This window comes from Oncorhynchus masou, chromosome 14 (assembly GCF_036934945.1).
Source record: "Oncorhynchus masou masou isolate Uvic2021 chromosome 14, UVic_Omas_1.1, whole genome shotgun sequence".
In the NCBI taxonomy this organism is placed as follows: domain Eukaryota; kingdom Metazoa; phylum Chordata; class Actinopteri; order Salmoniformes; family Salmonidae; genus Oncorhynchus; species Oncorhynchus masou.
This window is the reverse complement of record NC_088225.1, coordinates 23,692,842-23,718,544: the sequence shown is the minus strand read 5'-3', so window position 1 is coordinate 23,718,544 and position 25,703 is coordinate 23,692,842. Positions and strand designations below refer to the sequence as shown.

Here is a 25,703-nt window from a genome sequence, read left to right as displayed (position 1 = left end):
GTACATGAGTCATCACAATAAATGCCACCCTGCTCATAGTGCACGTGTGGCGTGGGCCCATATTCATGGTGCTGATCTTGGATCAGGTTTGCCTTTTAGATCGTAATGAATAAGATATGGACAGTGAGGACCTGATCTTAGATCAGCACTCCTACTCACTGACACATTTTGAATACGTGTCCTGGTGGAAGCAATTGAAGTTATATCTGGGCATTCTCTGGTGAAACTGGAGTGACATGTTGTGTCTTGTAGACGTTTGAAGGCCACGATGCCTCTGTGCTGAAGCTCATCTTTGTGAGCAGAGGGACTCAGCTACTCACAAGGTACGACACACACTATTTAGTGTTTTTTATCCTTCCATAATTCTCATGGTAGATGCCAATATCACATCCCAAGTGTTGGTTATACTGTTTTTCCCTTAAACCACATCTCTCTCCCACCCTCTCAATCTTTTGAGTCTCTCTTTCTCTCGCTCTGCTCGCCCCTCTCTCGCTCTGCCTGCCCCTCTCTCGCTCTGCCTACCCCTCTCTCGCTCTGCTCGCCCCTCTCTCGCTCTGCCTACCCCTCTCTCGCTCTGCCTACCCCTCTCTCGCTCTGCTCGCCCCTCTCTCGCTCTGCCTACCCCTCTCTCGCTCTGCCTACCCCTCTCTCGCTCTGCCTACCCCTCTCTCGCTCTGCTCGCCCCTCTCTCGCTCTCTTTCCCTTTTTTCCTCTCCGCCCATCTCTCTTCCCTCCTCTGTGTCTCTCTCTCTTCCTTCCTCTGTGTCTCTCTCTCTTCCCTCCTCTCTGTCTCTCTCTCTTCCCTCCTCTCTCTCTCTCTGTCTCTCTCTCTTCCCTCCTCTCTGTCTCTCTCTTCCCTCCTCTCTGTCTCTCTCTCTTCCCTCCTCTCTGTCTCTCTCTCTTCCCTCCTCTCTGTCTCTCTCTCTGTCTCTCTCTCTTACCTTCTCTCTCTGTCTCTCTCTCTTACCTTCTCTCTCTCTCTTACCTCCTCTCTGTCTCTCTCTCTCTTACCTCCTCTCTGTCTCTCTCTCTCTTCCCTCCTCTGTGTCTCTCTCTCTTCCTTCCTCTGTGTCTCTCTCTCTTCCCTCCTCTGTGTCTCTCTCTCTTCCCTCCTCTCTGTCTCTCTCTCTTCCCTCCTCTCTGTCTCTCTCTCTTCCCTCCTCTCTGTCTCTCTCTCTTCCCTCTTCTCTGTCTCTCTCTCTTCCCTCCTCTCTGTCTCTCTCTCTTCCCTCCTCTCTGTCTCTCTCTCTGTCTCTCTCTCTTACCTTCTCTCTCTCTCTTACCTCCTCTCTGTCTCTCTCTCTCTTACCTCCTCTCTGTCTCTCTCTCTCTTACCTCCTCTCTGTCTCTCTCTCCAGTGGGTCAGATGGGCTGGTCAAGCTGTGGACCATCAAGACCAACGAGTGTGTAAAGACGCTGGATGCCCACCAGGACAAGGTGTGGGGTCTCCACGCCACCAGGAAGGACGACCGCGTTGTCACTGCCTCGGCCGACTCCAACATCACTGTGTGGACGGTCAGTACTGGCCCTTGAGTTTGAATAATTAGAAATGCATGTAAAGCTTGTCCAGTTGGAAACCACGTTATGACCTGGTTAATATAGTACATATACTGTAAGTCAATTAATCCACCAACCAGTCAGTCAGTCAGTCAAATCTATTTCAAAAGCCCTTTTATCATCAGCAGTTGTCACAAAGTGCTTCAAAGTCTCCCACCAACACCTTAGAATGAGACCTATCTGCCTGGGGTAGATCCATGAGGGACAAGGCCTTAGAATGACACGTATCTGCCTGGGGTAGATCCATGAGGGACAAGGCCTTAGAATGAGACGTATCTGACTGGGGTAGATCCATGAGGGACAAGGCCTTAGAATGACACGTATCTGCCTGGGGTAGATCCATGAGGGACAAGGCCTTAGAATGAGACGTATCTGCCTGGGGTAGATCCATGAGGGACAAGGCCTTAGAATGAGACGTATCTGCCTGGGGTAGATCCATGAGGGACAAGGCCTTAGAATGAGACGTATCTGCCTATGCCGACACCATAGAAATAGAATTACTAGAAATGCTATTAGTCAGACTCTAACGTGTAAATTAGTAGATAACCAGCTGTATTGCCCATATAAAAACCTGTGATAGGAGCATTGCCAGCTCCATTTCCTTTCTCCTGGCTGAGTCTAACAAGGTTCACACAAGGTGCTTAAAGTACATGAATTTGTCACTCTGAAATTGAAGTACTGGAATACCTTGAAAATATGACATTTTCTCAAGTTGGTACTGAAAGGAGAACAGAAAATTATGAAATATGAATAATATTGGGAAAATGTATTGGTCTTGCAAATTAATTTCCAGGCAGACTACCGAGTTTTATTTCCATACGTGTCTCGTGCTCTGGTTGCCAGGTGAGCTCTCATTCCACCCACACTGGGCGGCAGGTAGCCTAGTGGTTAGAGCGTTGGGCCAGTAACCGAAAGGTTGCAGGATCGAATCCCAGAGCTGACAAGGTGTTAACTCTGTTAGCCCCTGAACAAGGCAGTTAACCCACTGCTCCTAGGCCCTCATTGAAAATAAGAATTTGTTCTTAACTGACTTGCCTGGTTAAATAAAGGTAAAATGAACACTGCCACTGAGCCAGGCAGGTACAGAGCTGACTGATGAGACGCCACCAAACGTCACATAGCTGAAATGGAGATTCAACCCTGCCTGGCAAGATATTGACTGGGTTTTGCCAGATCCAACCAGGGATGTAGTGGAGGGTAAACACCGTTTACGCACCTTTTTTTGGTTCCCCGAGAGAGTCTTTAATCTTATCAAACACCTCCATCTGCCAGGATGCAGTGGTAAATAAAGGTCTTCATGCGGTCTATATAACACCTCCATCTGCCAGGATGCAGTGGTAAATAAAGGTCTTCATGCGGTCTATATAACACCTCCATCTGCCAGGATGCAGTGGTAAATAAAGGTCTTCATGCGGTCTATATAACACCTCCATCTGCCAGGATGCAGTGGTAAATAAAGGTCTTCATGCGGTCTATATAACACCTCCATCTGCCAGGATGCAGTGGTAAATAAAGGTCTTCATGCGGTCTATATAACACCTCCATCTGCCAGGATGCAGTGGTAAATAAAGGTCTTCATGCGGAGTTGGCACCTGTGTGTTTGTGCACGTGTTTGTGTGCACGTGAGTGACCTCTGCATAAAGGAAGCAGCCTTCAGCTACATTCAGGTCTTCATGTGGTCTATATAACACCTCCATCTGCCAGGATGCAGTGGTAAATAAAGGTCTTCATGCGGTCTATATAACACCTCCATCTGCCAGGATGCAGTGGTAAATAAAGGTCTTCATGCGGTCTATATAACACCTCCATCTGCCAGGATGCAGTGGTAAATAAAGGTCTTCATGCGGTCTATATAACACGTCCATCTGCCAGGATGCAGTGGTAAATAAAGGTCTTCATGCGGTCTATATAACACCTCCATCTGCCAGGATGCAGTGGTAAATAAAGGTCTTCATGCGGTCTATATAACACCTCCATCTGCCAGGATGCAGTGGTAAATAAAGGTCTTCATGCGGTCTATATAACACCTCCATCTGCCAGGATGCAGTGGTAAATAAAGGTCTTCATGCGGTCTATATAACACCTCCATCTGCCAGGATGCAGTGGTAAATAAAGGTCTTCATGTGGTCTATATAACACCTCCATCTGCCAGGATGCAGTGGTAAATAAAGGTCTTCATGCGGTCTATATAACACCTCCATCTGCCAGGATGCAGTGGTAAATAAAGGTCTTCATGCGGTCTATATAACACCTCCATCTGCCAGGATGCAGTGGTAAATAAAGGTCTTCATGTGGTCTATATAACACCTCCATCTGCCAGGATGCAGTGGTAAATACTAGTCATGGAGATGGTCACCCATCCTTTTGTATGCTGCATACCTGCCTGTATTCTGAAAGATGGGAATTCAGCCTGTTACACAAGTGTGCCTCGAAGCTAATGAAACCAGGCAACGCCTCGTGTGCCACTTCATGCCAAGAACGATTCAGAAATGACACCAGACTGGTTTTTGAACTTGGCCGTGATGTCCATTGCGTTTCAGATCTTTATGAAACGGATTAATGAAAGGTGTGAAGACTGAGTTAATGTAAATTAGCGAGTGTCTTGGTACTCTATTCCAACTATTGTCACACCCATCCTAGATCTTCTACCGATTCAGGTTAAGTTTTAAACTAGATGCTATATGTCTTTAAAACTGGGGGTATATTTGTAGGGCAAATCTAGAACTGTTACTTAGCCAGACAGTTATGTTGTTGTATCAATTGAATGAGTGACATGATAAATGTATTGTGTGTGCCTTTCCCCTGTAGGACGTGACCGAGGTGGAGCAGGCAGAGGAGCAGGCGAAGCAGGAAGACCAGATACTGAAGTGAGTTCACCTTCGATACAGATATCAACTGGGCATTAAAACATCCTTCACCTTCGATACAGATATCAACTGGGCATTCAAACATCCTTCACCTTCGATACAGATATCAACTGGGCATTCAAACATCCTTCACCTTCGATACAGATATCAACTGGGCATTAAAACATCCTTCACCTTCGATACAGATATCAACTGGGCATTCAAACATCCTTCACCTTCGATACAGATATCAACTGGGCATTCAAACATCCTTCACCTTCGATACAGATATCAACTGGGCATTCAAACATCCTTCACCTTCGATACAGATATCAACTGGGCATTCAAACATCCTTCACCTTCAATACAGATATCAACTGGGCATTAAAACATCCTTCACCTTCAATACAGATATCAACTGGGCATTAAAACATCCTTCAGTACAGATATCAACTGGGCATTAAAACATCCTTCACCTTCAATACAGATATCAACTGGGCATTAAAACATCCTTCAGTACAGATATCAACTGGGCATTAAAACATCCTTCACCTTCGATACAGATATCAACTGGGCATTTAAACATCCTTCACCTTCGATACAGATATCAACTGGGCATTAAAACATCCTTCACCTTCGATACAGATAACAACTGGGCATTAAAACATCCTTCACCTTCGATACAGATATCAACTGGGCATTAAAACATCCTTCAGTACAGATATCAACTGGGCATTCAAACATCCTTCACCTTCAATACAGATATCAACTGGGCATTCAAACATCCTTCACCTTCGATACAGATATCAACTGGGCATTCAAACATCCTTCACCTTCGATACAGATATCAACTGGGCATTCAAACATCCTTCACCTTCGATACAGATATCAACTGGGCATTCAAACATCCTTCACCTTCGATACAGATATCAACTGGGCATTCAAACATCCTTCACCTTCGATACAGATATCAACTGGGCATTCAAACATCCTTCACCTTCGATACAGATATCAACTGGGCATTCAAACATCCTTCACCTTCGATACAGATATCAACTGGGCATTCAAACATCCTTCACCTTCGATACAGATATCAACTGGGCATTCAAACATCCTTCACCTTCGATACAGATATCAACTGGGCATTCAAACATCCTTCACCTTCGATACAGATATCAACTGGGCATTCAAACATCCTTCACCTTCGATACAGATATCAACTGGGCATTCAAACATCCTTCACCTTCGATACAGATATCAACTGGGCATTCAAACATCCTTCACCTTCGATACAGATATCAACTGGGCATTCAAACATCCTTCACCTTCGATACAGATATCAACTGGGCATTCAAACATCCTTCACCTTCGATACAGATATCAACTGGGCATTCAAACATCCTTCACCTTCGATACAGATATCAACTGGGCATTCAAACATCCTTCACCTTCGATACAGATATCAACTGGGCATTCAAACATCCTTCACCTTCGATACAGATATCAACTGGGCATTCAAACATCCTTTTAGATACAGATGGTTCAGTTGGCATTCAAACATCCTTCACCTTCGACAGACAACTGGGCATTCAAGGGATTGACCTTTTTCAACTGGGATTCAAACAGTGATATCATGGGCATTCAAACATAGGTTTTAAATATCAGGTGGTTCAAAATTCACTGAAATTCAATTCATTTAATGCTTTTCAATGAGGACAATTTGGAACTGGAATTTGGTTTACTTTCAGTGGTCAGTTTAGGGCATTCAAAGTGGTTCACCTTTTAGATATCAGCATTCAGTTCACTTTAGGGTCAGTGGTTCAAACAGGGTCATTGGTTTAGCATTTAGGATCGTGGTTGGTGACAGAGGTCAGTATTCTGAGTTTAACCACTATGACCTACTTTCTTTCTTTCCAACAGCTGATACAGATTTCAACAGATCAAGGGTTTGTTAGACCAATGTTTGCCCACTGCCATTAACACACTAGAGGTCAGATAGTCAGGTGGATAACATGTCCTCGATTTACAGATATCAACTTCTAATCACACACAGAGTGGTGGAGGTCCAGGCATTAGAAATGTTGTCTTCCTTTGGTACCCCTGTTTAGTGTTCCTTTTACAGAAAGTCACGACCTGTTGTCTGGAACCAGATATAAGGACAACCACGGGGATTGATAAGACTGTCCACCCACCACTGGTTTCTCATACACTATAGTGTACCTCTGTATCATGGATTCCACCCAGCTGATATCAATGGCATTCAAAATCCCTACCTCTGTCTTAAACATCCTTCGATACTACAAACAGCCTCCGGCTCAATAAAGAGCATTGGTGTGATACTACAGATATCAACTGAGTGTAATATATCTTGCTTCTGAACTGGGCATTCAAACATCCTTCGCCACTTCATCTGACATTAACATTTAGATAGAAGACAGCATCCTTCGATACTACAGATATCAACTGGGCATTCATCGAACTCCTATGGACTGACCTCTGTGCAGATGATTATGATGTTTTAATGGGCATTCTGAATACTTCGATACTACAGAAGGGCATTCAAACCACTGATGCCAGATATCAAGGGCAGAAATAATATGACAATGACCATAGGAGTTGCATGGGCATTGTGCATCTTTTCTGGGCATTCAAACATTTATTAGAACACGCATTCAAACGTTTTAAGACGTTTTGCAATGGGAAACAAAGATGTGCAGATATTGGGCATTCAAACATTGGACAGATATCAGGTGGCATTCCTCACTGTCCCAGTCCTGTTTTGTGCAGATAATCAACTGGGCATTCAGCCCAGTTTTTTTCTACTTTCAGATGTAGTGGGCATTGTTGTTGTGTTGTGCAGGAAACAGGAGCTGATATAACCTGCTTCATGAGAAGAAGATATCAACTGGGCATTCAAACATCTGATACTACAGATATCAACTGGGCATTCAAACATCCCTGGACCAGATATCAACTGGTGCATTCAAACACGTCATCAAAGATATCAATTCTGTCAAACATCTCTCGATTCAGATTCTGGGCATATCCTACTACACATCCACAGATATCAACTGGGCATTCAAACACGTCATCAAATATCAACTTTCATTCAAACATCCTCTGTCTCTAGTCTCATTCAAACATGTTTTCTACAGATATCACTGGGCATTCAAACATCCTTGATCATCCAGATATCAACTCATTCCATCACATCTCCAGAAATCAACTGCTGGCATTCCACAATGCTACATGATATCAACTGGGCATTCAAACACCCTGTCGATACCTAGATATCAACTGGGCTGTTTCCTCTGATAGTACAGATATCAACTGGGCATTCAAACAGTCCTCCAGGCTCAGATATCAACTGGGCATTCAAACATGTGGGAACTACAGATATCAACTGGGCATTCAAACTACTTAGATACTACAGATATCAACTGGGCATTAGTCAGATAACAGATATCTCATTCAAAACCTCTCTGTCATTAAGTTAATGGATGGCATTGATCCTGCATACAGATATCAAGGCATTCAAACACTGACAGTCTGACATTCCAAGGCCTTCGAGGCAAATAGATCTAAATGGGCAAATCGATACTACAGATATCCTGGGCATTCCAGGCCTTTATGTTCAACTGGGCATTGACCTTCTTCAGATATCAACTGGGCCAAAACATAGATAGTTGTGCATTCAAACAGGTACACAGATTTGGTGATTGTTTATCGAAACAGAATCAACTGGGCATTCAAACATCCTTGATTTTCAAGACATTCAAACATTGATATTGATATCAATGGATCAAAGACTGGGGGTGTACAGATATCAACTGGGCAAAACATTGCACAACAAGATATTACTGGGCATTCTTATTTTAAACATTTCGATAGATATCCAGGCATTCGGACCGTTTACAGATATCAACTGGGCATTCAAACATCCTCGATTGAACATGGCCTGAGACAGATCAGGTTCAACTGGGCATTCAAAACTGAATACTACAGTTTATAAACACAGGGCATTCAAACATACTCAGTGTTTAGGCATTTGGTGTTGGGAACATCATGTGCATTCAAACACACTAGTGCAGCATTCCAAAACAACATGTCCTCTTAAAACTACTTAGAACACATTCAAACTGTTTAACATATTGAAATTCAAACAACATCGATAACATATCAACTGTGCATTAAAAATCTTATTTAGGACAAGTCAAGAACTGACAGATATCAATGGCATTGAAAATGCATATGATATCAATGGGCATTACACATTTTAAATTCATATGTAGTTAAAATGACATTCAAACGGCCTTCTAGTGTTAAAATCAACTGGGCATTCAAAATAACTTGATATGGGAGAGACCAGGGTTCCATGTTTGACTACAGATATCAACTGGGCATTCAAACATCATTGATATGGGCATATCAATGGATCCTTCGATACTGACATCAGACTGGGCATTCAAAATGGGGTTGTACAGATATCAATGGGCATTCAAACATCCTTCGATCACAGATGATCAACTGGGCATTGCATCCCAAATGGCACCCATTTACTATCTAGTGCACTACTTTGCTCACCATGGAGCTCTGGTCAAAAGTAACAGATATCAACTGGGAAAGTTGCAGTTATGCATTCAAGTCTTTAATAGACTGGCCATTGAACTTAGGTTACAGATATCAACTGTGCATTCAAACCCTGGTTATGATATCAAGGATTCATAGGCTTCGATATCTGATCAACTGGGCATTCAAACTCTGTGTGTACTGATATCAACTGTGACTTTCCTGTGTGGCCTCTAGCAGATCCGCATTCAAACAGGATACGAAGATGGTGCATTCAAACAGCTGGAGAATCAACTGCATTGCTGAAGCAGATATCAACGTCAGGATCAACTCAAACATCCAGAAAGATATCAACTGGGCATTCAAACATTTGGGATATACAGATATCAACTGGGCATTCAAACATCCTTCGATACTACAGATATCAACTTGCATTCAAACATCCTTCGATTACAGATATCATTCTGGGCATTCAAACATTTTGTACAGATATCAACTGGGCATTCAAACATCCTTGATAGCTACAGATATCAATGGGCATTAAACATCTGTGATATACAGATATCAACTGGGCATTCAAACATCTGTGTATGATACTACAGATATCAACTGGGCATTCAAACATCTGTGATACTACAGATATCAACTGGGCATTCAAACATCCTTGATAAAGATATCAACTGGGCATTCAAACATCCGTGATAAAGATATCTGTGCATTCAAACATCCCGTGATAAAGATATCTGTGTATGCATTCAAACATCCTTGATACAGATATCAACTGGGCATTCAAACATCCTTGATAAAGATATCTGTGCATTCAAACATCGTGATAAAGGTCAACTGCATTCAAACATGGATAACAGATATCAACTGGGCATTCAAAGGTCTGATACTACAGATATCAACTGGCATTCAAAATGGATACTACAGATATCAAAGGTCTTGTATGGTAACAGATATCAACTGGGCATTCAAAGGTCCTGATACTACAGATATCAACTGGGCATTCAAACATCCTTCGATACTACAGATATCAACTGGTCATTCAAACATCCTTCGTCTACAGATATATACAGATAACTGGGCATTCAAAATCCTTCGATACTACAGATATCAAGGTCATTCAAACATCCTTGATAACAGATATCAACTGGGCATTCAAACATCCTTGATAACAGATATCAACTGGCATTCAAACATCCTTGATACAGATATCTGTGTATGGTAACATCCTTGATACTACAGATATCAACTGGGCATTGAAACAGGATCTGTGATATCAACTGGGCATTCAAACATCCTTCTGGATACTACAGATATCAACTGGCATTCAAACATCGTGATAAGATATCAACTGTGCATTCAAACATCCGTGATAAAGATATCAACTGGCATTCAAACGGCCCGATGATAAGATATCAACTGGGCATTCAAACATCCCGATGATAAAGATATCAACTGGCATTCAAACATCCTTCGATACTACAGATATCAACTGGGCATTCAAACATCCTTCGATACTACAGATATCAACTGGGCATTCAAACATCCTTGATAAAGATCAACTGGGCATTCAAACATCCTTCTGTGTACAGATATCAACTGGTGATAAAGGTCTGTGTATGGTACTGGTCTGTGCATGGTAACATCCTTCGTACAGATATCAACTGGGCATTCAAACATCCTTCTGGTACAGATATCAACTGGGCATTCAAACATGGCTTCCTTGATACAGATATCAACTGGGCATTCAAACATCCTTGTGATACAGATATCAACTGGGCATTCAAACATCCTTCCGTACAGATATCAACTGGGCATTCAAACATCCTTCACCTTGATAAAGGTCTGTGTTGGTCAAACATCCTTGATAAAGATCTGTGATAACTGGGCATTCAAACATCCTTGATACAGATGGTTCAGTTGGTTGGGCATTGTGCTGATAAAGGTCTGGGTTTATGGTAACGGTCCGTGATAAAGGTCTGTGTATGGTTCAGCAAATGGTCAATTCGTGATAAAGATCTGTGTATGGACAAGGTCTGTGTATGGAACTGGAATTTGGTTTACTTTCAGTGGTCAGTTTAGGGTAAGTGGTTCATTTTAGTGTCAGCAGTTCACTTTAGGGTCAGTGGTTCGACGAGGGTCATTGGTTTAGTTTAGGATCGTGGTTGGTGTAGGAGGTTAGTATTCTGAGTTTAACCACTATGACCTACTTTCTTCTTGGTAACAGCTGATAAATTTCTACAGATAAGGGTTTGTTAGACCAATGTTTGATAAACTGGTAACCACATAGAGGTCAGAAGTCCAGGTGATAAATGTCTATTTACATACTTCTAATCACACACAGAGTGGTGGAGGTCCAGGCATAGAAAGGTTGTGTTCCTTTGGTCCCCCTGGTTTAGTGTTCCTTTTAAAAGTCACGACCTGTTGTCTGGAACCATATGATAAAGGTCTGTGATTGATATGTAAAGTGTACCTCTGTGTATGGACTGGTCTGTGTATGGTAATGGCTGTGATAAAGGTCTGTGTATACTTTCTCTGTGTATGGTAACGGTCCGTGATAAAGGTCTGTGTGTAACGGTCCCGTGATAAAGGTCTGTGTATGGTACGTGATGGTCCACCCGTGATAAAGGTCTGTGTATGGTAATGGCCCGTGATAAAGGTCTGATAAAGGTCTGTGTAAGTGTATGGTCTGGTCGTGTATGGACCATAGCTGGCTAATGGATAAAGCTCTGTGTGGTAATAAAGGTCTGTGTATGGTAACGGCCGTGATAAAGCTCTGGTGTATGGTAGAGTGTAATAAATCTGTGTATGGTAGCCGCCACTTCATCTGATAACATTTAAGAAGACAGTGTCCTATGGACTGACCTCTGTGCAGATGATGTATGATGTTTTAATTTCTGAATCCGTGAAGGAATCAAACCACTGATGCCAGATGGTAATATGACAATGACCATAGGGTAATGGTCCGTGATGTGCATCTTTTCTGGGTCTGTTTATTAGGCACGTTGTTTTAAGACGTTTTGCAATGGGAAACAAAGATGTGCGTTTGTATTGGACAGATCCAGGTGTCCCTCACCTTAAAGTCTGTTTTGTGCGTAATGAACGCAGCCCCGTTTTTTTCTACTTTCTGATGTAGTGTGTGTTGGTGTTGTGCAGGAAACAGGAGCTGTCTAACCTGCTTCATAAAGAAGTCTGAAGGCTATGGTATCTCCCTGGACCAGCCACACACTGTGCTCAAAGTCATCAAAGGTATCATTCTGTCCTCTCTCGCTTCTTCTGTACACATCCACAAACACACCGTGCTCCACGTCATCAAAGGTACAATTCTGTCCGTGATTCTATATCTGTGTCCACACACACACCGTGCTCCATCATCAAAGGTACACTAGTCTCTCGTAACACTGTACATACAGCATGTTGATCCGTGATAAAGCTCATGTTGTTCCACCTTCCACCCTGTCAATACCTATTATCCTCTGTGTATGTAACCCCGTGATAAAGGTCTGTGTAAGGTCTGTGTTATGGTCCAACTGTCGTGATACAGCATGTTGATCATCCAGGTTCTTCTCACATCTCCAGAACCGGCCGTGATAAAGCTCTGTGTCATGGTACCTTCCACCCTGTAAAGCTCTATTATGGTACTGTTTCCTCTGTGGTACTCCTCAGTCCTCCAGGACTAGACCTGTGGGAATCTACATAACGAGGATACTTAGAGCAACAAGGTCAGTAACCAGTCTCTAAACCTCTCTGTCATTAAGTTAATGGATGACGTGACCTGCATACAGACAGGTCCACTGACAGTCTGACACCAAGGCCTTCGTGATAAATAGTCTAAATGGAACAAATCACTCTACCCACATTCCAGGCCTTTATGTTCCCTGATAACCTTCTTCTGAGCCAAAACATAGATAGTTGTGCATAGGTACACTTTGGTGATTGTTTATGAAACAAAGAAGATTGGAACATACTTGTTTTAACATTCCTTGTATTGATCATGGATGAGAGAGACTGGGTGGTGTTCAAGGGCAAAACGTTGCACAACAAGAATTATATTTCTTATTTTACAAGTTTCGATAGTACCAGCCCGTTTCGGACCGTTTACTTCCGTCTGTGCCTATGAACATGGCCTGAGAGAGATCAGGTTCTGAGCTAACTAAAGGTCAGTTTATAAACACAGGAGTGTTCAATACTCAGTGTTTAGGCATTCTGGTGTTGGTATGTGTGGTAACGGTCCGTGATAAAGGTCTGTGTGCAGTCCTGTTAACAGGTCTGTGTATTGGTATTGAAACTAACCGTGATATAACTGTGTATGGTAACGGTCCGTGATAAAAATACTTATTTAGGACAAGTCAAGAACTGAAGGGTAATGGCGTGAAAATGCATATGTATATACACATTTTAAATTCATATGTAGTTAAAATGACTGCCTCGGCACTTCTAGTGTTAAAATCCATGAAAATAACTGTATGGGAGAGACCAGGGTTCCATGTTTGACCGTGAAGGATTGGTCAGAGGTCATTGTATGGGCATAACAATGGACCGTCATACTGACACTAGAGGGTCTAGAATGGGGTTGTAGAAGGGATGGGTCACGATGATGCGTACTGGGCTGCATCCCAAATGGCACCCTATTTACTATCTAGTGCACTACTTTTGCTCACCATGGAGCTCTGGTCAAAAGTAATGCAGTTTGCAGGGAAAGTTGCAGTTATGTAAGTCTTTAATAGACTGGCCATTGAACTTAGGTTATGTATGGTGTGCCATGACCCTGGTTATGTGTGCCAGTGATCAAAGGCTTCTATATATGATGTGGGTTACTCTGTGTGTACTGTCTGTGAACTCGTGACTTTCCTGTGTGGCCTCTAGCGATCCGCCAGGGCGAAGATGGTGGTAAGCAGCTGGAGAAGACTGTGCTGAAGCTGCGTCAGGACCAGAAAGGTGAGGTCAGAAAGGTTTGGGATGTATAAAGCTGGCCCGTGAAAAAAACTTGTTTTTACTACGTTGCAGAACATTCTGAAAACATTTTGTGCTTGGTGGGTATTCAATATAGTGATGGAGCCACATGGTAATGGCCCGTGATAAAGGTCTGTGTATGGTAATGGCCCGTGATAAAAGTCTGTGTATGGTAATGGCCCGTGATAAAGGTCTGTGTATGGTAATGGCCCGTGATAAAGGTCTGTGTATGGTAATGGCCCGTGATAAAGGTCTTGTGTATGGTAATGGCCCGTGATAAAGGTCTGTGTATGGTAATGGCCCGTGATAAAAGTCTGTGTATGGTAATGGCCCGTGATAAAGGTCTGTGTATGGTAATGGCCCGTGATAAAGGTCTGTGTATGGTAATGGTCTGATAAAGGTCTGTGTATGGTAATGGCCCGTGATAAAGCTCTGTGTTTGGTAATGGTCTGATAAAGCACTGTGTATGGTAACGGTCCGTGATAAAGGTCTGTGTATGGTAACGGCCCGTGATAAAGGTCTGTGTATGTTAACGGCCCGTGATAAAGGTCTGTGTATGGTAACGGCCCGTGATAAAGGTCTGTGTATGGTAACGGCCCGTGATAAAGGTCTGTGTATGGTAACGGTCCGTGATAAAGATCTGTGTATGGTAAAGGTCCGTGATAAAGCTCTGTGTATGGTAAAGGTCTGTGATAAAGGTCTGTGTATGGTAACGGTCCGTGATAAAGGTCTGTGTATGGTAACGGCCCGTGATAAAGGTCTGTGTATGGTAACGGCCCGTGATAAAGGTCTGTGTTTGGTAACGGTCCGTGATAAAGCTCTGTGTATGGTAACGGTCCGTGATAAAGCTCTGTGTATGGTAACGGCCCGTGATAAAGGTCTGTGTTTGGTAACGGTCCATGATAAAGATCTGTGTATGGTAACGGTCCGTGATAAAGGTCTGTGTTTGGTAACGGTCCGTGATAAAGGTCTGTGTATGGTAACGGTCCGTGATAAAGGTCTGTGTATGGTAACGGTCCGTGATAAAGGTCTGTGTATGGTAAAGGTCCGTGATAAAGGTCTGTGTATGGTAACGGCCCGTGATAAAGGTCTGTGTTTGGTAACGGTCCGTGATAAAGCTCTGTGTATGGTAACGGTCCGTGATAAAGGTCTGTGTATGGTAACGGCCCGTGATAAAGGTCTGTGTTTGGTAACGGCCCGTGATAAAGATCTGTGTATGGTAACGGCCCGGTGATAAAGGTCGTAACTGTGTATGGTCCGTGATAAAGGTCTGTGTTGGTAAGGTCTGTGTATGGTAATGGTCCGTGATAAAGGTCTGTGTATGGTAACGGTCCGTGATAAAGGTCTGTGTATGGTAACGGTCCGTGATAAAGGTCTGTGTATGGTAACGGTCCGTGATAAAGGTCTGTGTATGGTAACGGTCCGTGATAAAGGTCTGTGTATGGTAACGGTCCGTGATAAAGGTCTGTGTATGGTAACGGTCCGTGATAAAGCTCTGTGTATGGTAACGGTCCGTGATAAAGCTCTGTGTTTGGTAACGGTCCGTGATAAAGCTCTGTGTATGGTAACGGTCCGTGATAAAGCACTGTGTTTGGTAACGGTCCGTGATAAAGCTCTGTGTATGGTAACGGCCCGTGATAAAGATCTGTGTATGGTAATGGTCCGTGATAAAGGTCTGTGTATGGTTATGGCCCGTGATAAAGCTCTGTGTATGGTAACGGTCCGTGATAAAGTACTGTGTTTGGTAACGGTCCGTGATAAAGCTCTGTGTATGGTAATGGCCCGTGATAAAGTTCCGGGTATGTTAATGGTCCATGTGATCCTAACCTTGACTCTCTCAACCCCCCCCCAGAGTCTATGCTGCGCTACTGTGCTGTGTGGAACACCAACGCCCGGAGCTGTCTGGACGCCCAGGCTGTGATCCAGGTGATGCTCACACACCTCTCCCCTGAAGAGCTGCTCCAGTACCAAGGAGCACGCGCACACCTGGAGGGACTCATACCTTACACTGGTGAGGTGGGGTGTGTGTGTTAGTCACATTGATGTATAGACTCACGCCAGACGTGACAACTACCTCTGTGCAGATGATGTATGATGTTTTAATTTCTGAATAATAGTGAAGGAATCAAACCACTGATGCCAGAGAAAGTGTCTGCTGATTGTGTGTGTTAGTGATGGTGTCTGCTGATTGTGTGTGTTAGTGATGGTGTCTGCTGTTTGTGTGTGTTAGTGATGGTGTCTGCTGTTTGTGTGTGTTAGTGATGGTGTCTGCTGTTTGTGTGTGTTAGTGATGGTGTCTGCTGATTGTGTGTGTTAGTGATGGTGTCTGCTGATTGTGTGTGTTAGTGATGGTGTCTGCTGATTGTGTGTGTTAGTGATGGTGTCTGCTGATTGTGTGTGTTAGTGATGGTGTTTGCTGATTGTGTGTGTTAGTGATGGTGTCTGCTGATTGTGTGTGTTAGTGATGGTGTCTGCTGATTGTGTGTGTTAGTGATGGTGTCTGCTGTTTGTGTGTGTTAGTGATGGTGTCTGCTGTTTGTGTGTGTTAGTGATGGTGTCTGCTGTTTGTGTGTGTTAGTGATGGTGTCTGCTGTTTGTGTGTTAGTGATGGCGTCTGCTGATTGTGTGTGTTAGTGATGGCGTCTGCTGATTGTGTGTGTTAGTGATGGCGTCTGCTGATTGTGTGTGTTAGTGATGGCGTCTGCTGATTGTGTGTGTTAGTGATGGCGTCTGCTGATTGTGTGTGTTAGTGATGGCGTCTGCTGATTGTGTGTGTTAGTGATGGTGTCTGCTGATTGTGTGTGTTAGTGATGGTGTCTGCTGATTGTGTGTGTGATGGTGTCTGCTGATTGTGTGTGTGATGGTGTCTGCTGATTGTGTGTGTGTTGGTGTCTGCTGATTGTGTGTGTGATGGTGTCTGCTGATTGTGTGTGTGATGGTGTCTGCTGATTGTGTGTGTGATGGTGTCTGCTGATTGTGTGTGTGTTGGTGTCTGCTGATTGTGTGTGCGCATCTTTGCGTGTTTGTTGATACAGTTCCCTTGTTTGATTTGACTCTGTTCGTCCCCGCAGAGAGACACATGCAAAGGATAGGCCGTCTGCTGCAGGCCTCCATGTTCCTGGACTACATGTGGCAGAAGATGAGAGTGACAGGAGCTCCAGCCAGGTGAGGGTGACCAGGGGAGGGCCTTAAACACAACACCCACCAATCACAATCCAGGGCTTATACTAACACTACACAGCCTTGCCTAATGACTTTCAAATGTTTTTTCAAATACATTGCTTTTAGAAAGATTCTGAATAAAAAACACATACATTTCATTGTTTCGAGTTTCTTTTAATAGGGATTGATAGCGATGACAGGATTCACCCTAAAACAGATTCTAACATACACTTAAGTGTGTTTCACTTAGTCTTCCATCAATATCATTGCTTTGACTGAAGTGGAAATTCGACCTACGCAATAGTAAGGATTCACTTCTCTGAAGTGAAAGACATGTTCAATTGTTTGATTTCATGTTTCCTTGTAGCCTTCTAAGTAACTTCGTAGCAAGACGCAGTCATCCGACCTATCAGCGTTGACAGTATGCCACGCGAAGGTTGCTCTAGATCTAATCTGAGTCTAGAACAATGGCTGTTGTTCTTCATAGGAATGTATCTGGGCAAGAGAGATGACTTCCACAGATCTGTGGTTTGAGACCAATACCTGTGTAACCAAACTGATGTTTTTACTGTAAGTACTGTGGTAGACTTCATTCTGAAACCACATTCCCTCTCTATGGCTGCTTCCCAAATGGCACCCTATTGCCTATATACAAGTGCACTGCTTTTCACTAGGGCTCTGGCCTAAAGTAGTGCACTACATAGGGAATATGGTGCCATTTGGGACACCGTTTATAAGCTTTGTCAGCACTGTAATGATGAATAACAAACTGATTGAGGAATGTTAACAGCGATAACCAGGTACTGGAATCAGCAGGAGATCAATCAGAGGCTGTTCAGCCACATACTGTACCATGGAGAGTAAATTCCAATATGGTAAATCAACACTGAAACGTCTGGAAGAATGGGGCTGTAGGTCAGGTTTGAAGAATGATAATTTTAAGTCATTATCTAGAAGGTCATTGTCATGGGTCAAGCATAAAGAGGTCTTGTGCAGTACCCTGATGTATGATGTGATAGGAAGTATGCAGCAGAGCCTAATTCTTCAACATGGTCTTAAGACCCAATAAGAATCCAGCTTCAGGAAATACGGCAGAGCAAACATGGGTCTGTGTGACACGTGATTATATGGATATTTGACCTCCTTTGTTGTCTGGTTGCTGATGTGTGATGTCATATCCTTTTGCAGTATGGACTCGCAGGATGAGGAGATGGACACCGCCTCTCTTCAGGTGCCACACCCCCTGTTCATGATTGACAAGCGACCAGGTGAGGGTGGAGATGGGACTAAGGAACAGGGGGATAGAGAGGAGAGATGGAATGAGGGAGAGGCAGAGGAGGATGATGGTCTCGAGGAAGATACCAACTGCCCGGCCAACATGGAGGAGGATGATGATGATGAAGTCAGTATCACCAGGAAAGCCTCAGTCAGAAGACAAAGGGAAGAAAATGGACAGAACGGAAAAGAAAATGGCAACCATCACTCTGGCAGTGAGGAGAGTTCAAGAGAGGAGGACCGGGGAGACCAAACAGAGGCTGAGATCCTCCTGTCTGCAGCGTCCCTTCCACCCCTCCAGGCAATCATCAGCTGATGTCAGACTGTCTGACATCAAGCCCACTAAGGATGTCTGAGTGTGAACCCGCGGGAGTCTCCTTCAGAATGGACCACTGCCTGGAGCAACAGTGTGGCTTTATAGACACTGATGGACAGAGAATCAGGTCCTGAACGGCCTTTTATAATAAACTGGTTTTGAGGTCGATAGGCCTGGCTGGCAGCCATTTTGGAAAACTGTGTCATTTTTCATAAATAGTACCGCAAGTTTTTCCTGACCATGTTAACTCATCGGGAAAAACTCTGGGTGCTATTGGAAGCCTGCTACTGGTACCTGGTGGAAGCCTGCTACTGGTACCTGGTGGAAGCCTGCTACTGGTACCTGGTGGAAGCCTGCTACTGGTACCTGGTGGAAGCCTGCTACTAGAGGTCAGGAATTGTCGAGGCTCTACCCATAACTTCTTCCCCATTCTTCTCAACAGAAACCAGTGCTCGTGAATTTTTATATTTGTATGTTGTTGTGCAGTCCTGCTCTTCCACATAAACATTGTTTGTCATGATTACAAATGCATCTGGAATAAAATGTATGCCTTGTATTTGTGCTCTTTTTTTAATATGTTCGTATCCATTTTAAACATCAACCAATATGTTCATGTAAAAGAGTATGTTTTAAGACTTAACCCTATTTAACAAATTCCCATAGGAGCATAAACCACGACACAGGAAAGGGTGAAAAGGTCAAGCCTACATTCCTTTGCCACATTAGACTGGTCCAGCCTGTTAAGCATATTGTCACTGTTTATCTGTCTGTCACATTTGATTAAAGTCTGGGATCTCAGGGAGAGCTCTAACAGTATAAACCAGAGGACTTGGGAGAGCTCTAACAGTATAAACCAGTTGACTTAGGGAGAGCTCTAACAGTATAAACCAGTTGACTTAGGGAGAGCTCTAACAGTATAAACCAGTGGACTTGGGGAGAGCTCTAACAGTATAAACCAGTGGACTCAGGGAGAGCTCTAACAGTATAAACCAGTGGACTTGGGGAGAGCTCTAACAGTATAAACCAGTTGACTCTGGGAGAGCTCTAACAGTATAAACCAGTGGACTCTGGGAGAGCTCTAACAGTATAAACCAGTGGACTCTGGGAGAGCTCTAACAGTATAAACCAGTGGACTCTGGGAGAGCTCTAACAGTATAAACCAGTGGACTCTGGGAGAGCTCTAACAGTATAAACCAGTGGACTTGGTGAGAGCTCTAACAGTATAAGAGTACAATTCATAGTAAGCTAGCGGTGGATAGAAATGGTGACTCCAAGAGAGAGAAATTGGGTGCTTTGCTATGGATGAAAAGAGCTGGAACCAGTGTGATCTGTACCAGTGGCGTATGCCACACACACAACATCCTGTTAAGTTGAAATCAGGATATTTTCTCCATTCAGAGGCGGACAAGTTATTTTAGTATTAGAATTTATTGCTTTTTGCAGTACAAGATATGCTATCTATAGTTATTTTAGTATAATAATGTATTACAATTTGTTGCAGTTTGCAGTACAATATGATATGGAATCAACCATAGTTGCTAATAACAGTTTTCCAGTATGGAAAAATAGAGATCCATAGATTAAAAGGCTATACAGTGGAAACTATGAAAACACATTTTGGATTTAATAAAAGACACTAATTCATGACAATCACAGAAAATGTTATTTTTTCTATCTAAATTGCTACTGAATGTTTATTCACAAAAGTGTATATTTTAATTATACCAGTATATGACCTGACTTCACATTAAGTGAAGAGAAATTATTCATTAAAACAGGAATGTAGACAAATGACAGTAAACCCCTAACCGTAATATTTGTTAATCCACAAAATAAATCCTGAATTAATAGACAGCATTAAAATAATGTTTACAATGCAGTTATCAGTATCCATCTCCAGGTGCATGGAAGTAGGCCTGACGAACAGAGCAAGAAGTAAACTTCTACATTAAAAAAAACAAAGACTCAATATGTGACTCAAGAGTATTACAGTAATGTATGATTCTTCCTCCCATATCACAACTCATGGTTACATGACCAGCCCCAAGGCAGTTAAACACTTTAAAACACAGTGTAATCATGTTCAGGTAACTTCATAACGGATAAGTCCCACAGTCCGGCTTCAAGTACAGTGACTTTCTGTGCTAAAGACTTTGGATTCTTCCTGGAACCCATCAAGACACCACACCACATGTCCTGGCCACAACCCAGTCTGCACCCTCGGTTTTAAAAGGCTAAGGAGAAACTGGCTACCCATGACTCACCAGTGGGTCTGGACCCACCACCATTTTGGGTCAACACTGCTCCAATTTAGTGGCTCAGTATCACAGCAGGCGCTGGCGACAGCTTGGCTTTGGAGGCGTTCTTGCGCGTGACTGTAGTGCAGCGTGTCAGGATCTCCTGCACCCTGGGCCTGGGGGGCACCTTGGGGGTGGTTGGGGCCATCTTGAACAGGTTTGGGTCAGATCTTCCGTGGACCATCCTCCCCTCCAACACGCCGCTGTCGGGGTTGAGACGGTCGGCCACCATGGGCGGCGGTGTGCGGGCGCGCCGGAGACGCTCGTCCATGTCGGCACGGCTCAGGTTGAGTGACGAGCTGCAGGATGACGAACTGAGGTCGTCGCTGAAGCTGAAGTCACTGCCCTCGCTTCCCATGCTGCCCTCGCTTCCCATGCTGCCGGCGAGGCTGCGTTTGCGTCTATCCACCTCCCCGTCCACCTCCACCATAATAGTAGGCGTTGGAGTGCCCTTGCTAGGGTATGTCGGGGCGGGGGTGGTGACCATCACAGGTGAAGGGCCAGGCTGAGGCACAGTTAGAACATTAAAAGAATGAGACTTGAGCTTGTCGGTAAGCTTGAGCTGATTTGGTGTGGAAGGTTGGGAGCCGGGCAGCTGCAGGATGTTGCCTTGGGAATGGCTGCGCTCGTGGGAGTGTCCGGCCAGCGTGTGGTCAGAGCTGGAGCTGTGGACCAGGTTGAGAGCCGCCAGGCGGACACGGGGGTTGTTGTAGGGCTGCAGGTACATGGCAGGTACGAAGCCGCTCTTGCTGTTGTATCTGTCGAGAGGAGAAAGAAGAAATTGGAAACTGACATGAGTTTGGATTTCATATCAGAAATCATAAAGTTGTCAAAGCCTTGGTACAATATGTAATCCTAGGTAATGATAGACGACAAGTCTGTGGCCTTGGTACAATATGTTATCCTAGGTAATGATAGACGACAAGTCTGTGGCCTTGGTACAATATGTTATTCTAGGTAATGATAGACGACAAGTCTGTGGCCTTTGTACACATTTGTCTGTTTAGCTTTCACTTAAATTGACAAGTCAATGGCCGTGTCCGAAATCTAGCTTGGCTACTACTTACTTAAACTGCATACTGTGTACTAATCTTACTACATACTATTTTGAACGTACTGTTTAGTAAAAAGGTATGCAGTAAGAAACAAATTGAGAATTTGAGATTATAACCCACTGGGCAAAAACTGATCGAATCAGTGTTGTTTCCACATAATTCCATGTGACGACGTTCAATCAACATGGAAAACTGATTGGATTTGAAAAAAGTCAAAGGGAATTTTGTATTTTTTTCGCCCAACGTTTAACCATTTTTTGGTGAATTCACGTTAGATGACAAATCAACCAAATGTAAATCAAAACTAGATGTTGAACTGACGTCTGGAAGGTTATATGTGCATTTTTGTCAAAATGAGGTTATTGACATATCCTTGTTCTGTTCATATCCTTGTTCAGTTCAATGACATAGCCATTGTCAAGAAAATCTTTGGATTTGATTCAGTGAAAAGATAACAGCCAAGTAATTCAGTCACGTCAACTTCCAAGGGGAAGCTACCAACTGTTTTCTAATGATAGGGGCAGAACACGCTGAGAGGTTGTCTCAAAAGAGCATTGAGCAGACAATGGCTCAGCTATCTCTGGTATTGGGTTCTTCAGAATCAACTAATGATAACTTGTAATGTAGTGAGATAATTACAGTGTTGTTGTTTCCGCATGATATCTGATGGACGGGCGATGATACTCTGCATGTCTGTCTGCACCATGACTTTCAATTCCCTTTCAATTTCAATTCTCTCAATGCATTTGCTGTCATCTGACCATAGAATTAGTACGAGTTCTAATAATTTTGATTCCATGGTTCCGACAGTCTGGAAGTCATGCTTCTCTTTTACAGCTATAGCTACTGCATTCTTCCTGTTTAGTCAGACAGGTGTTGTTCAGTAACATACCTGATCAGCCACCAGCCATTGTCAGACTTCTGCAGGACTTCCACCACTGAGCCAATGTCCATAGACACCTCGTCTCCATTTGTGGCTTTGTAGCTTCTGACAGCACTGTACAGCACACCTATTTGTGGGTGATTCAGAATGTTAGGATAGGTGCAACATCAATATATGGCAATATACTGTCAGTGGTTGTCCACACCTTGCAGTACATGCACAGTACAGTATTTGCAGTGTATATGTCTTGACGCTGGTGCATCAGCTATATGTGAATGTTTTATATATTTGTTGATGTGAACATTTTTGCAGATGATCCCCTGATGATCCCCCCCAGGCTATAGAAAACATAAATACATATGTGTCAGGGATAAGAGATGCTGGTCTCTTACTTTCTCCATAGGACTCGTCACTATCGTCATCCTCATTCCCCTCTACCTTCTCCAGGTATGGAGCAGGGAACCAGGCCATACGCTTGTCCTCATTCTCCACCAGCCACCAGCCTGGGAGCAGAGGGAGGAGGGTTAGACTGGTGATGGACATTTATGATCAGCTCTCTCAAACCCATTACATGTCACAGAATCAATACTTTCATGCAGAGATTAAAAGTGATGCGATTTTACATGTTCATTACAAAGGAAAATACATGCTCATTATACTTTATGGCAAATCACAGCAGACGTTCTCTCACCTGCTTTGTCTTTGATGAGCACGTCCAAGTTTTCGTCCACGGCCACTTTGAATGGCCGGTTCTTGGTGTCTTTGGTCTCATAGGGTGCCATGCACCGGTATGCCTCTGTTACGAACGGCTGCGTAACGTTTCCAATGTTGACACTCTTGTCATGTCCAGCGGAATCCTCTGAAGGCATGATCATGATACTGAGGAAGGAAGTCACATTGTAAATGTGTAACTATTTATTGTACTGAATTAAATCACCAAAACATAACGGGACACTGGATTTGAAGTCGTTCCACTTGTGCGTAATACTGTGCGTCATGCTCAGGACACAGTGGTATTCCCTAAACAATGTGCGTAATTCTCACTATAATCTACCTATTCTTGGCAAACTCTGGCTGTAGATCTTGGTCCTTGGGGTGGAAGTACCGGATGAGTTCAGGACATTGTGAGACGCGCGGGTCACAGCTGAGGAGCTCGCTGCAGTATTTCTCCAAAAACTTGAGCTGGACCACCGACTTGCTTGGACCATTATTCTTTGTGTTTATCTTCATCCTCCAGTCTGACGAAGGAATATACGACGATTACTAATTAATTATTTATGAGTTATATAAAGGATACAAATGATAGACATCAACCGGCAACGTGATATTAAAAGTAAAACATAGGCCTACCTCGAAACCTAGGAATAATTCTGTCCGATTTTTTAAGTGGGTTCGCAGGTGGGAATTTCTTCTTCATTTGTTCCTGTTTTGGATAACAAGTTTGGCATAAGTAAGAAAAGGCATGGCTCCATATTATATTTTGCAATTATGTAGCCTACATTAGATCAGACAATTTCAATTGTAGTTGATGTTGTAACTTACATTAAGTGTCTTGAAGTCCTTGAAGGTTCTGTAAACAATGATGTCATTCTGGTCTGACCAAAGCACCGATGTCATGTACATCTGGACATTTGAAATAAGTTATAAATATCAATTAAATCTTGGTATAAATCATTGCTGTCAAATTCAAAAATAAATGTTTTAGTTAATTGCACTCACAAAATACAGCAAAAAATAATCAACAATTTTCGGGAAATGATTAATTAACAGGCATAAAAAAAGAGTTGCACATCTCATGCAGAAATCTGGAGAAATATGCCATAACAGCAGCAGTAGTATTACATGCATCAAGTATCCATACTTTGCTTTTCTCCTTGTGCATTACTCCAATCAGTCGGACATTAACCGGATACCGTTGCTCCTCCATGTTAGTCATTAAAAAGCCTAGATGCGTAAGGTCCTATGGAGATGTGTATTCCTCACTCACTGACTGGAGCTCAAATGGGCAACAGATTAATATACCTCTCCGAGTAAGAAGGTGTGGCAGTAGAGGCACGTAAGCAAACAAATAGGACAATATTTCCGTCACGTTAGCAAACAAATAGGAGGACAATATTTCCGTCACGTGAGCAGCTCCCGCTGTCGTGGCGCAAGTGTGGCAACTACACTGTTGCAACCAATGTATTTCAGTGGCGAACCATCATTCAGTGCAGGCGGGGAAGACCCTAATTCGAGCCCCATCTGTTGAGCTAAAAAAAAAAAAATATATCTACACATGTTTTTGTTGTTGCCTGGTTTGCATGTTATTTTGGCATTAATACATGTCACATAACAGTTTTCAAACAATATATAATAATAATTTAGTTAATAAAGCTGCATACAAACATGGTCTCTTTTTTGCTTTCTTAAGTAAGGCAGCTCCAAAATGCAGGTGATTCAGCCTAGTTCAGTGCTTTCTGTGCTGGTGGGGCAGCCAGTGGAAAATATGGAGTTGGTAATGTTCTCTAGTTGCGCCGTGATTGGCTCAGTGTTCTGTCACTCATGGGAACACGATGTCACCACAAACTCTACAGGGAGAGCTCGAAAATTCAAGCACCTTGGGTGCTGTCATAGAGTTACATTAGAAGTGCCTGTTCAAGAAGGTTCAAGGTCATTGGCCACAGATAAAATTACATCAAATCACATTATATCTACAGTAGCTTTGATTGGACTGATCATGTCAACATCATACCTTAGCTAGCAAGCTATAAGTCCTCATCATGAATAAACTTGACAATCTACTGG

At 43.3% G+C, this 25,703-nt stretch overlaps 2 protein-coding genes across 2 annotated transcripts in view; one reads left to right on the top strand and one right to left on the bottom strand.

The window, feature by feature from the left end:
- Nucleotides 1-19,240, top strand: part of tbl3 (transducin beta like 3) — a 32,090-nt gene extending 12,850 nt beyond the window's left edge. Inside the window, 9 exon segments of the mRNA XM_064986939.1 lie at nucleotides 253-323; nucleotides 1,359-1,515; nucleotides 4,366-4,424; nucleotides 12,135-12,164; nucleotides 12,166-12,227; nucleotides 13,845-13,916; nucleotides 15,784-15,942; nucleotides 17,003-17,096; nucleotides 18,282-19,240. Of these exon segments, the coding sequence (XP_064843011.1) occupies nucleotides 253-323; nucleotides 1,359-1,515; nucleotides 4,366-4,424; nucleotides 12,135-12,164; nucleotides 12,166-12,227; nucleotides 13,845-13,916; nucleotides 15,784-15,942; nucleotides 17,003-17,096; nucleotides 18,282-18,684 (1,107 nt within the window). The 3' untranslated portion in view covers nucleotides 18,685-19,240.
- Nucleotides 19,241-20,346: 1,106 nt separating this feature from the next.
- On the bottom strand, nucleotides 20,347-25,049 carry noxo1a (NADPH oxidase organizer 1a). The gene is made up of 8 exons (XM_064986934.1): nucleotides 24,781-25,049; nucleotides 24,462-24,542; nucleotides 24,270-24,342; nucleotides 23,974-24,157; nucleotides 23,611-23,798; nucleotides 23,312-23,422; nucleotides 22,929-23,046; nucleotides 20,347-21,739 (listed from the first exon to the last, which is right to left on the bottom strand). The coding sequence occupies exons 1-8, from the start codon at nucleotides 24,853-24,855 to the stop codon at nucleotides 20,995-20,997; spliced, it is 1,575 nt and encodes a 524-aa protein (XP_064843006.1). The 5' UTR covers nucleotides 24,856-25,049; the 3' UTR covers nucleotides 20,347-20,994.
- Nucleotides 25,050-25,703: the final 654 nt, after the last annotated feature.

Excerpts from the sequence above, each read along its gene's own strand:
- noxo1a (XM_064986934.1), bottom strand. The coding sequence starts at position 24,855 with ATGACTAACATGGAGGAGCAACGGTATCCGGTTAATGTCCGACTGATT. Across the intron at positions 24,543-24,780 it reads TGCACAAGGAGAAAAGCAAA|ATGTACATGACATCGGTGCT; the intron begins GTATGGATACTT and ends TCAAATGTCCAG. Across the intron at positions 23,423-23,610 it reads GCTCATCAAAGACAAAGCAG|GCTGGTGGCTGGTGGAGAAT; the intron begins GTGAGAGAACGT and ends CTCTGCTCCCAG.